Raw genomic sequence first — 12,561 nt, forward strand, 5'->3', positions numbered from 1 at the left:
CCACCCGCACCTCCCCGTTGTCATTGGCCTCCCCTCGTTTCCAATTTTAACTTGCCCCCCCACGCTCACACCCGCACACAAGACAAACAAACACAGAGGGGAGGAAAGGGGTACAAAAAAATCTTAAGTAAAAGAAAAAGCATCTTTGTTTCAGATAATAATAATCTTTATTGTTGCAAGTAGGCTTACATTAACACTGCAATGAAGCTATTGTGAAAATCCCCTAGTCGCCACACTCCGGCACCTGGTCGGGTACACAGAGGGAGAATTCAGAATGTCCAATTCACCTAACAAGCCAGTCTTTCGGGACTTGTGGGAGGAAACCAGAGCATCCGGAGGAAACCCACGCAGACACGGGGAGGAAGTGCAGACTCCGCACAGACAGTGACCCAAGCCGGGAATCAAACCTGGGACCCTGGAGACCACTGTGCTACCGTGCCGCCTATAATGGTGGGTTATAGCACCTTACTCCTCTTTAAACCTTGCTTTCAGTTCAAAGTCTTTGTTGTGGATTTTTTCAGGTCCTCTGCAGTTTCAGGTGTACAGTCTGTTGGAGAAAACACATGGGAGAGAGACCTTCCCCCTGTGCATTCAGGAGACAAACTGAAACAGCTTGGGACTCAAAGGCATTCCACTGAGATAGGATCCAATCACCACCCATTATCGGGCAGAGCATAGCCTTTTGGGCCAATTCACTGACCACCCGCAATCAATCAAACCGAGTCCCACCCCATCCCTCTCTCTGCTGCCGACAAGTCTCCTGTTCAAGCCAGCAGAGACGAGCAGAGCGATCTCTCCTGTAACCTCTGAATTCTGCTGCTTGACTTAAAAACACATGTCCATTAATCATCCGTGGATCCAAAATAATAACGGCAAAATAAAAGAATGGGAAAATAAGGGAATAAGCAGGAAGGACCCTCACAAATGTAACATGGATATTCTATTGCAGCCCACTTTCAACATGAACAACACACACCTTATTGAGTTCCTTGAGAAGGTGACCAAACAGGTGGATGAGGGTAAAGCAGTTGATGTGCTGTATATGGATTTCAGTAAAGCATTTGATAAGGTCCCCCACGGTAGGCTATTGCAGAAAATACGGAGGCTGGGGATTGAGGGTGATTTAGAGATGTGGATCAGAAATTGGCTAGCTGAAAGAAGACAAAGGGTGGTGGTTGATGGGAAATGTTCAGACTGGAGTCCAGTTACTAGTGGTGTACCACAAGGATCTGTTTTGGGGCCACTGCTGTTTGTCATTTTTATAAATGACCTGGAGGAGGGCGTAGAAGGATGGGTGAGTAAATTTGCAGATGACACTAAAGGCGGTGGAGTTGTGGACAGTGCGGAAGGATGTTACAAGTTACAGAGGGACATAGATAAGCTGCAGCGCTGGGCTGAGAGGTGGCAAATGGAGTTTAATGCAGAAAAGTGTGAGGTGATTCATTTTGGAAGGAATAACAGGAAGACAGAGTAATGGGCTAATGGTAAGATTCTTGGCAGTGTGGATGAGCAGAGAGATCTCGGTGTCCATGTACATAGATCCCTGAAAGTTGCCACCCAGGTTGAGAGCGTTGTTAAGAAGGCATATGGTGTGTTAGCTTTTATTGGTAGAGGGATTGAGTTTCAGAGCCATGAGGTCATGTTGCAGCTGTACAAAACTCTGGTGCGGCCGCATTTGGAGTATTGCGTGCAGTTCTGGTCGCCGCATTATAGGAAGGATGTGGAAGCATTGGAAAGGGTGCAGAGGAGATTTACCAGGATGTTGCCTGGTCTGGAGGGAAGATCTTATGAGGAAAGGCTGAGGGACTTGAGGTTATTTTCTTTAGAAAGAAGAAGGTTAAGAGGTGACTTAATTGAGGCATACAAGATGATCAGAGGATTGGATAGGGTGGACAGTGAGAGCCTTTTTCCTCGGATGGTGATGTCTAGCACGAGGGGACATAGCTTTAAATTGAGGGGAGATAGATATAAGACAGATGTCAGAGGTAGGTTCTTTACTCAGACAGTAGTAAGGGCGTGGAATGCCCTGCCTGCAACAAAAGAACAAAGAACAAAGAAATGTACAGCACAGGAACAGGCCCTTCGGCCCTCCAAGCCCGTGCCGACCATGCTGCCCGACTAAACTACAATCTTCTACACTTCCTGGGACCGTATCCCTCTATTCCCATCCTATTCATGTATTTGTCAAGATGCCCCTTAAATGTCACTATCGTCCCTGCTTCCACCACCTCCTCCGGTAGCGAGTTCCAGGCACCCACTACCCTCTGCGTAAAAAACTTGCCTCGTACATCTACTCTAAACCTTGCCCCTCTCACCTTAAACCTATGCCCCCTAGCAATTGACCCCTCTACCCTGGGGAAAAGCCTCTGACTATCCACTCTGTCTATGCCCCTCATAATTTTGTATACCTCTATCAGGTCTCCCCTCAACCTCCTTCGTTCCAGTGAGAATAAACCGAGTTTATTCAACCGCTCCTCATAGCTAATGCCCTCCATACCAGGCAACATTCTGGTAAATCTCTTCTGCACCCTCTCTAAAGCCTCCACATCCTTCTGGTAGTGTGGCGACCAGAATTGAACACTATACTCCAAGTGTGGCCTAACTAAGGTTCTATACAGCTGCAACATGACTTGCCAATTCTTATACTCAATGCCCTGGCCAACAGTAGTGGACTCGCCAACACTAAGGGCATTCAAATGGTCATTGGATAAACATTTGGACGATAAGGGAATAGTGTCGATGGGCTTTCGAGTGGTTTCACAGGTCGGCGCAACATCGAGGGCCGAAGGGCCTGTACTGCACTGTAATGTTCAATGTTCTAAGCCTGAGCTCATTGGTCCCTCACCCAATCCTATCACCACCTTGTTTCCCCCAATTCTCTGCCCCTGACCTCCTGTTCAACGTCGTCCCACTGCCACCCCCATCAATGACTCCACACCATCCAACCTCTTTATAATTCTCTTCCTAAATCTTTCCTTCCCCGTACTCGCCCCCCCCCCCCGCCCCCCCTCCCACCCAGCCCATCCCCCCTCTCTACCCTTGCCCCTTTAAGGCCCTCCTTGGAATCCCAAGACCGGAGACCAAAGTTCTCTGGTCACCCTCCCACCCCTCCGTTGGACATTCTCCATGCTTTCCACCTCTTCGAAGGACTGCGAGCCATTGATTTGGAGCGGTGCCCACATTTCGCCCTGCCCTGTCCGTTTCCGAGCACTCACCGTAAGGATGCATGTGGTCACCTGGCATCTGCGGCGGGGTGAGCCCCTGTCGAAAGTGGTCCGTGCTGTAGCTGCTTTGGTGCATTGGCGTCAGCTGCTGATGGGGCAGAGAAGTATAGGAAACCATCATCCTCTCCAATCCAGGCCCAGCCGCTAGATCTGCACAAACAGGGGGTGGGAGAGCGGTTTAGACATTCGATCGGTCAGCAACCGACGTCGCCAACACTTGTCACGCGAGAGTGATCCAATGTTGATCACCCTCGCGGGGTCAGCAGTGAGAGCTGAGGCCTTCAGCCAGCTAGGCCCGAGGCTCTGGAGTTTCCATTCAGCCCGTCGTGTCTGCGTGGCCCCAAAAAAATAGAAAAAAGAAACTAACCGCTTATTTTCATCCCGTTTTGTCAGCACCCGATCCACAGCCAGGCACATTGCAGCCCCTTCAGACGCAGGTCCCCGTACCTTTTAATTGGGTTGAGCCCCTTCCTGCATCAAACACCAACTCAGGCAGCGAATTCCAGACGCCCACCACCCTCTGGGTGAATATGTTTTTCCTCATGTCCCCTCCAGCTCAGTGGGCCCGACAGCTGGCTTGTGATGCAGAACAAGGCCAGCAGCGCGGGTTCAATTCCTGTACCGGCCTCCCTGAACAGGCGCCGAAATCTGGCGACGAGGGGCTTTTCACAGTAACTTCATACTTGTGACAATAAAAACGCTCATAATCCGGCGTTTTTCAAACTTTTCGTTTCCCGGGACCCACTTCTGCCAACTGCCCGACCTTCGGGACCCACCTGAGGACCGGGGCAGATGCGATGGGCCGTGGGGCCTCTTTCTATGCTGTAAAACTCTATGGTTCTATGAAAGTAGAGAGATACTCAAAGTTCGGAGGGGAGCCACGAGGGCCGATGTCTGAAGGACAAGGAAAAAAAAACAAGATTTGCGTTTTGCTAGCACCATGACAACTACGCGAGCACAAAGTAGTTTGCAGCCAATGAAATACACTCACTGCTGTAATGCCAATTTCTGCAGAGCAAGATCCCAGAAACAGCAAAGTGATAAAGACCAGGGACGGGATTCTCCGCAATTGGCGCGATGTCTGCTGACCGGCGCCAAAAACGGCGCAAATCAGTCCGGCATCGCGCCGCCCCAAAGGTGCGGAATTCTCCGCATTTTGGGGGGCCGAGCCCTCACCTTGAGGGGCTAGGCCCGCGCCGGACTGATTTCCGCCCCGCCAGCTGGCGGGAAAGGCCTTTGGTGCCCCGACAGCTGGCGCGGAAATGACTTTGCCGTGCGGCGCATGCGCAGGAGCGTCAGCGGCCGCTCACGGCATCCCCGCGCATGCGCAGTGGAGGGGGTCTCTTCCGCCTCCGCCATAGTGGAGATCATGGCGAAGTGGGAAAGGAAAAGAGTGCCCCCACGGCACAGGCCCGCCCGCGGATCAGTGGGCCCTGATCGCGGGCCAGGCCACCGTGGGGGCACCCCCCGGGGCCAGATCGCCCCGCGTGCCCCCCCCCCCAGGACCCCGGAGCCCGCCCGCGCCGCCTTGTCCCGCCGTTCGAAAGGTGGTTCAATCCACGCCGGCTGGCGAGGGTTGACAGCGGCAGGGCTTCGGCCCATCGCGGACCAGAGAATCGCCGGGGGATTTCCGCCGACCGGCGCGGCGCAATTCTCGCCCCCGCCGAATCTCCGGTGGCGGAGAATTCGGGACACGGCGGGGGCGGGATTCCCACCGGCCCCCGGCGATTCTCCGACCCGGTGGGGGGGGGTCGGAGAACCGCGCCCCAGATAATGTTGTTTTTTGTGATTTCGATTGAGGGATAAATTTGGTTAGGACACCAGGGATAACTCCCAGCTCTTATTTAATGTAGACTTATGGATTATTTCACATTGCCGTGAGAGGCTGAACCTCCATTTAACATGGCACCTGGAGAACAGCATTCGTAACAAGGTAGCACCCACCCCTGCAGGGCTCCACTGGTTTTTCCTCTCTATCCTGTCTAGGCCCCTCATAATTTTTAAATCAAATGACTGCGGATGCTGGAATCTGAAAGAAAAACAGAAAATACTGGATAATCTCGGCAGGTCTGACAGCCTCTGTGGAGAGAGAAGGGCGCCAACGTTTCGAGTCTGGGTGACCCTTTGTCAAAGCTCCTCATAATTTTGTGCACCTCAATTAGGTCACCCCTCAGCCTCCTCTGTTCTAAGGAAAACAAGCCGGGCCTATCCAATCTCCCCTCGATTTCCAAGCCCTGGCATCATCCTTGTAAATCTTAATTCTATCCAGAGCAAATACGTCCTTCCTGCAATGTGGTGACCAGACCTGTGCACAAAACCCCAGCTCTGGCCGGAGGAGCCAGGTAATGATGCCTTTTCTGCTTTCCAATTGGTGCAGGAAGTCAGTGTGTCATAAGGATGGACGTGTTGGCTGACTAATGGCTGGAGCGTGGTGGGGGAATTGGGGGGGGGGTGGTAGTCACATGAAACAACCTCCGGAAATACATTTAATCACAGTTGGCAACCCGGGCCGGGGGGGGGGGGGGGGGGCAGGGAGGGGGAGGGGGAGGGGGGTGAGGGGGGGGGTGTATAATGAGTTGCGGCTTTGGGGGGGTTCGGGGTCGCGTTCCCCGCTGAGGCCCGGCATCTAACTGGCTGGGCGTTGGTTGGCGGAGCATTTCTTGGCGTGCGAGCGATGGGAAACACGTGACTAAACGCACTCGCTATGGGACTTTGTTCCCATTTGGTTAGATTGGGCCCCGAAATCTTATTGAAAGGGGCATAGAGTATAAAAGTAGAGAGGTCTTGCCAGATCCATATCGGGTACAGGTTGCATACATCACTGAGATTTCACCTGGGGCACAGTGTACAATTTTGGTCGCCTTATTTCAGGAGGTATAGATGAAATGAAAATCGCTTATTGTCACAAGTAGGCTTCAATGAAGTTACTGTGAAAAGCCCCTAGTCGCCACATTCCGGCACCTGTTCGGGGAGGCTGGTACGGGAATTGAACCGTGCTGCTGGCCTGCCTTGGTCTGCTTTCAAAGCCAGCGATTTAGCCCAGTGTGCTAAACCAGATTAGCACTGTATTCAGATCAGAGAAGGTTACTGTGGTATTATTAGAACTGTAAGAACTGCAAGGGTTAATGAAGTGTCTCGAGTAGCCACTAGAGAGAGCTACTGTTACAAGTATACAAGATGTGGAGATGCCGGCGTTGGACTGGGGTGAGCGCAGTAAGAAGTCTTACAGCACAGGTTAAAGTCCAACAGGTTTGTTTCGAATCACTAGCTTTCGGAGCGCTGCTCCTTCCTCAGGTGAATGAAGAGCTATCATTCACCTGAGGCAGGAGCAGCGCTCCGAAAGCTAGTGACATCGAAACAAACCTATTGGACTTTAACCTGGTGTTGTAAGACTTCTTACAAGTATACAAGGGAGTGATGCTAAGTCTTGGGGTAGAGTGTGTGCAGGTTAGCTGGTAAGAGGGCAGCACGGTAGCATTGTGGATAGCACAATTGCTTCACAGATCCAGGGTCCCAGGTTCGATTCCGGCTTGGGTCACTGTCTGTGCGGAGTCTGCACATCCTCCCCATGTGTGAGTGGGTTTCCTCCGGGTGCTCCGGTTTTCTCCCACAGTCCAAAGATGTGCAGGTTAGGTGGATTGGCCATGATAAATTGCCCTTAGTGTCCAAAATTGCCCTTAATGTTGGGTGGGGTTACTGGGTTATGGGGATAGGGTGGAGGTGTTGACCTTGGGTAGGGTGCTCTTTCCAAGAGCCGGTGCAGACTCGATGGGCCGAATGGCCTCCTTCTGCACTGTAAATTCTATGATAAAGTCAGAAGTACAGATAGTGTGAGTAGAGCAGATCATAGTTTATATCAGTATAAAAATTAGTTGTAGATGAGTGTAGTTTATATGTTAATAATCAACTGTGTATTCTTTAGGAGTACGTGTCGAAAGCAAATTAGTAGTGTTAATAAATTAATAAATAGCTTTGTTCAAGTTCAAGCTATTTTGTGGCCTTTGTGAACACTACGCCAACCATCCTGAATTTAGCAACACAAAGAACATGTGTGGCCCTTGCCCTTTTGAATACACACTCCCTTTGCTTGCATGTGCTACTATCACAACTCGAGCAGGGCCTGCATGGGAGCTTGTGAGGTGCAATGCAGCCCCTGCACCCGGGTTGCTGAGCAGGAGCATTGCTGAGTAAATCAGTGAGGTCGGGCTGATTTTGGAGTGGGATGTCCCAGCTTTCAGCAGGCTTGACTGAGCTAGCTGTGGTGCTATTAAACCACGCACGGCCCACAAAAGGTCCCTCGTCTACTTTGCGTTACTTTGGCGGCTGGCGCAGAGGCAACGGGCCGAAGGACCTCTTTCGATACTGTCAAACTCTACGATTCTATGGCTAACCTAAGGTGGCATCGCCTTGTATTGCCTCACTAGCCTCCATCTGTTGAAGGGCAATCTGCACCCTCTCCAAAGCTTCCACATCTTTCTGGTAGTGTGGCGACCAGAATTGAACACCATACTCCAAGTGTGGCATAACTAAGGTTCTATACAGCTGCAACATGACTCGCCAATTGTTATACTCAGTGCCCCTGCCAATGAAGGCAAGCAAGCCGTATGCCTTCTTGACTACCTTCTCCACCTGTGTTGCCCCTTTCAGTGACCTGTGGACCTGTACGCCCAGATCCCTTTGCCAGTCAATACTCCTAAGGGTTCTACCATTCACTGTATATTCCCTATCTGTATTAGACCTTCCAAAATGCATTACCTCACATTTGTCCGGATTAAACTCCATCTGCTATCTCTCCGCCCAAACCTCCAAACTATCTAAATCCTGCTGTATCCTCTGATCGTCCTCGTCGCTAGCCGCAATTCCACCAAGGTTTATGCTGTTTGCAAATTTACTAATCAGACCAGTTACATTTTCCTCCACATCATTTACATATACTACGAACAGCAAAGGTCCCAGCACTGATCCCTGCGGAACACCACTGGTCACAGCCCTCCAATTGTAAAAGCACTCTTGCACTGCTACCCGCTGTCAGATGATTGTATTTTCTGAAGATGTCTCGGTGAATCTGAGCTGGTTTCACATGGCAGGCCTGGATTGATTTCGGCCTGGCAAGCTCCTGCGACAAATGGAGGATTTTACGAACATCGGCTTCGAAATATTGGGACAATTTAAGGGTTAATTGCCTGGGGGTTAGAGTGTGCTCGACTTCAGTGGTCATGTTTTTAAAAAGGATTTTGTTTTGCTTCTCGGAAACAGCAGGTGAAATTAAAGTTAAAAAGTTGAATATGGAATCATAATAAAGTTTTGTTATGAAAATACCCAATCCCTCTTCCTTCGTGCAAACACACACAGCAATCACCTTCCGCACAGTCTTACAAAATAAACTAAAATATTGGGGTTTTAGTCCAGTATCCTAGTACTATTGAGGTCTGGTCTGGGATCGGAATAGTCCAAATTGACTTGTAATGACCGGAAGAGACTATGGTGTGGATCCGCTGTCCCACTCCAGCAGTGAGATTTGAGATCACGCGGAGAATCGAGTGTCAAGCTCCAGTCCCCCGCTATGTGGCGGCAGCCCTATGCAAAACCGTAATTTGCATGGATTTAACTATGATTAATGAGTTGGAGCCCCCATGCATCACCCCTCCGCCACGCTCCGCGAATTTCCTGCGAATCAAATCAGGCGGAAGAACTAAGGGCGGGATTCTCCGGTTGGCCGGAGAATTTGTTTTTACGGCGAAATTGGGGGCGGTGACGTTTTTCGGAGGCTCCGTCCCCTCAAAAATGGCGTAATCGGTGCACGCCGTTGGGACGGCCTCAGGACGTCACCTGAGGCCCTCCCCCGATGCTCCGCCCCGATGGCCCGACTTCCCGCCGGCGCCGGCCGCGTGTCCTCTCAGTTTTCGGGGGCCTCGCGTGGCGGCTGCGGACTGTGTCCAGTGGCGCCACAGTCGGAGGTGGGGGTGCCGAGGGGGGTTACAGGAGGGGGGCACTATCTGGCAGACTGATTGCGCAGACGGCTGGCGCCATGTTGTACGGCGTGGCTGCAGCAGGTCTTCGCCGTGCGCATACGCGGCCAAGGACCCGGCAATTCTCCATCCGTATCTGCAGGTAACGCCGGTGGCTTTCCGTGGTGTGGCTGATAGCCCCTCCCACCTAGCGAAGCATCGGTGCGACTTTTTCATTATAAAATAGACAATATAGAGAATAGAACATTACAGCGCAGTACAGGCCCTTCGGCCCTCGATGTTGCCCCGACCTGTGAAGCCACTCTAAAGCCCATCTACACTATTCCCTTATCGTCCATATGTCTATCCAATGACCATTTGAATGTCCTTAGTGTTGGCGAGTCCACTACTGTTGCAGGCAGGGCATTCCACGCCCTTACTACTCTCTGAGTAAAGAACCTACCTCTGACATCTGTCCTATATCTATCTCCCCTCAATTTAAAGCTATGTCCCCTCGTGCTAGACATCACCATCCGAGGAAAAAGGCTCTCACTGTCCACCCTATCTAACCCTCTGATCATCTTGCATGCCTCTATTAAGTCACCTCTTAACCTTCTTCTCTCTAACGAAAACAGCCTCAAGTCCCTCAGCCTTTCCTCATAAGATCTTCCCTCCAGACCAGGCAACATCCTGGTAAATCTCCTCTGCACCCTTTCCAATGCTTCCACATCCTTCCTATAATGCGGCGAACAGAATTGCACGCAATGCTCCAAATGCGGCCGCACCAGAGTTTTGTACAGCTGCAACATGACCTCTTGGCTCCGAAACTCAATCCCTCTACCAATAAAAGCTAACACACCGTACGCCTTCTTAACAACCCTCTCAGCCTGGGTGGCAACTTTCAGGGATGTATGTACATGGACACCGAGATCTCTCTGCTCATCCACACTACCAAGAATCTTACCATTAGCCCAGTACTCTGTATTCCTGTTACTCCTTCCAAAATGAATCACCTCACACTTTTCTGCATTAAACTCCAATTGCCACTTCTCAGCCTATGCATCTATGTCCCTCTGTAACTTGTAACATCCTTCCGCACTGTCCACAACTCCACCGACTTTCGTGTCGTCCACAAATTTACTCACCCACCCTTCTACGCCCTCCTCCAGGTCATTTATAAAAATGACAAACAGCAGTGGCCCCAAAACAGATCCTTGTGGTACACCACTAGTTACCGGACTCCAGGCTGAACACTTCCCATCAACCACCTAGGGTGTAGGCGCTTCCTCCGGACATAGCCTCAGAATTGGAAAATCCAGCCTCTAATCTCCCAAACGGAGAACCCAGCCCATTTCTTTCAACCTAACGTTACTTAGGATGGCTTAATTATTCCGCCTGACTGTGCCTGGACGAAGGTGCCTGGACGAAGGTGCCTGGACGAAGGTGCCTGGACGAAGGTGTGACGCTGTGATAAGTAGCAGCTGTATTGAGGTTCCCCATTGATGGTATTCCTGTACATGGAACCGGGGTTCTGATAGAAGCCCTGCAGGAGGCCATTCATTGCATTGTGCCTGGGTGCTATCCACTTAGCCCCATCCCCCATAACACTTTCAGGTATTTATCAAATTCCCTTTTGGAAATTACTATTGAATCTGCTGAGGCGTCCGGTGGCGCGATGCGAGGGGAAGATGGGCATGTGGTGGCTCCCGCTGGAAACCTGACCTTTTTATACCCTTTTTCCCCGTCACACGGGCCTTTAATTTCTCGGAGAAATCCCAGAAATTGGCTGGGTAAAGCCAGAAAAGAGTGGGCCCGAATCACGACGACAACTGGGGGCAAGATGGTCGAGGCAGCTTCGTCGTCCAACGCTCCACTAACGGCCGAGGCACTCACAGAGATTTTGGCTGGAGAGGTATCGACAAAGCCCGTCTGCGGATCGCAAATGATCAATTGAGGAGGCTTCGGCCCCCGTTCGTTTCGTTCTCGGGACCACCAGCAAGACCGTCGAAGCTCATGGAACCACAATCAAGGGCATGGGTGCTGCCTTGTCTGGTCAGAGTGATAGGATCACCCCCGTGGAGACACGCCCTGGCTTCTCTGATCGAAGATAACAGAACATTAACAGCTAACCTGAACAACCTGGGGAACAGATCCGGAAGACACAACATTCGTATCGTGGGGTTAATAACAATAATATATTATTGTCACATTTAGGCTTCAATTAAGTTACTGTGAAAAGCCCCTAGTTGCCACGTTCCGACGCCTGTTCGGGGAGGCTGGTACGGGAATTGAACCCGCGCTGCTGGCATTGTTCTACATTGCAAGCCAGTAATTTAGCCCACTGTGCTAAACCAGTCCCTGGGTTACCAGAGGGAATGGAAGACCGCACCCCTACTCAGTATTTCCCGGACCTGTTCCACAGCGAGGGTGTACTTCCACCCCCCCTCCCCAAAATTAGACCATCGAGAAATCCTCGGGAGTGGGCGCGACCGGCAAACCAGAGGGTCCCGCTGACAGAGAATTACGCTGTACTTGACTCGTGGGGAGATGCCCAGAAGCACAATTATTGCGCTGTTTAATTCGATCTATGGCTCGTTGTACAAGCACTTTACGTTTTGTTTCTTTTCATGCCTGTTGTTTGGGCGTACTCTTGATGTCCTTAATTATATCGGAGGGATTTCGGCTTACATTAACCTATTTTTTCCTTTTTCTTTTTGTTATTAGAATTTGGCATGACCGTCAGTCACCAGAGCGGCGCATTAAGTTAAGTAAATTTTTACTCTCCAGTTGGGAGTCTCCCTGCTAACAAGGCGTGTTAGTTAACGGGAGTGGTCTTCTGTTAAAGGGTTTTCTGTAGCTCATGACAAGAGTTTATAAAGTGAGCTGAGAGTTTGTATTTAGTTGGGTTTTGTAATTTGTAGGTTTTAGTTTGAGTTATTGTTTGCCATTTGCTTTTGGGCGTGGCTCTGCTCGACTGCGATGGAGTCTTTGGGTTGGGGAGGGGGGCTGGGTTAGTTTGAGTTTGCTGACGGTGTCTGCTGGTCTCTCTTTGTCGGGTCGTGGTTCGGTGGCCATCTTGGGTGGGTCATCGCGCTTTGTCTTACCTGCGACCCTTGTTTAACATCCCTCCTTGGGAATGGCTGACTCCGGTTTGAGGGGTAATGGGACACTGTCTACCCGGAACTTTGTGGTTTTGAATGACTTTTAAAACAGTCAAGAGCTTGCGCGCATCACAAAAGCCGAAACTCTGATTTTTTTTTTGTTGTTGTTGCAGGAAACCCGTTTACCTATTAAGGATCAGACCAGGCGATGCGAAGGACCGGTTGGGCACGTTTATCATTCTAGTTTCGATAGCAGGGCCTGGGGCACGGCGATTCTCACTAATAAAA

At 50.8% G+C, this 12,561-nt stretch overlaps 1 protein-coding gene across 1 annotated transcript in view; it reads right to left on the reverse strand.

Moving 5' to 3' along the window:
- lmx1al (LIM homeobox transcription factor 1, alpha-like) overlaps window positions 1–12,561 on the reverse strand; it is a 48,894-nt gene that overhangs the window by 13,940 nt on the left and 22,393 nt on the right. Inside the window, exon 5 of the mRNA XM_072491233.1 lies at window positions 3,216–3,374. Coding sequence (XP_072347334.1) covers window positions 3,216–3,374 — 159 coding nt within the window. The remainder of the gene's footprint in view (window positions 1–3,215; window positions 3,375–12,561) is intronic.

Source organism: Scyliorhinus torazame, chromosome 27, assembly GCF_047496885.1.
Source record: "Scyliorhinus torazame isolate Kashiwa2021f chromosome 27, sScyTor2.1, whole genome shotgun sequence".
Taxonomy (NCBI): domain Eukaryota; kingdom Metazoa; phylum Chordata; class Chondrichthyes; order Carcharhiniformes; family Scyliorhinidae; genus Scyliorhinus; species Scyliorhinus torazame.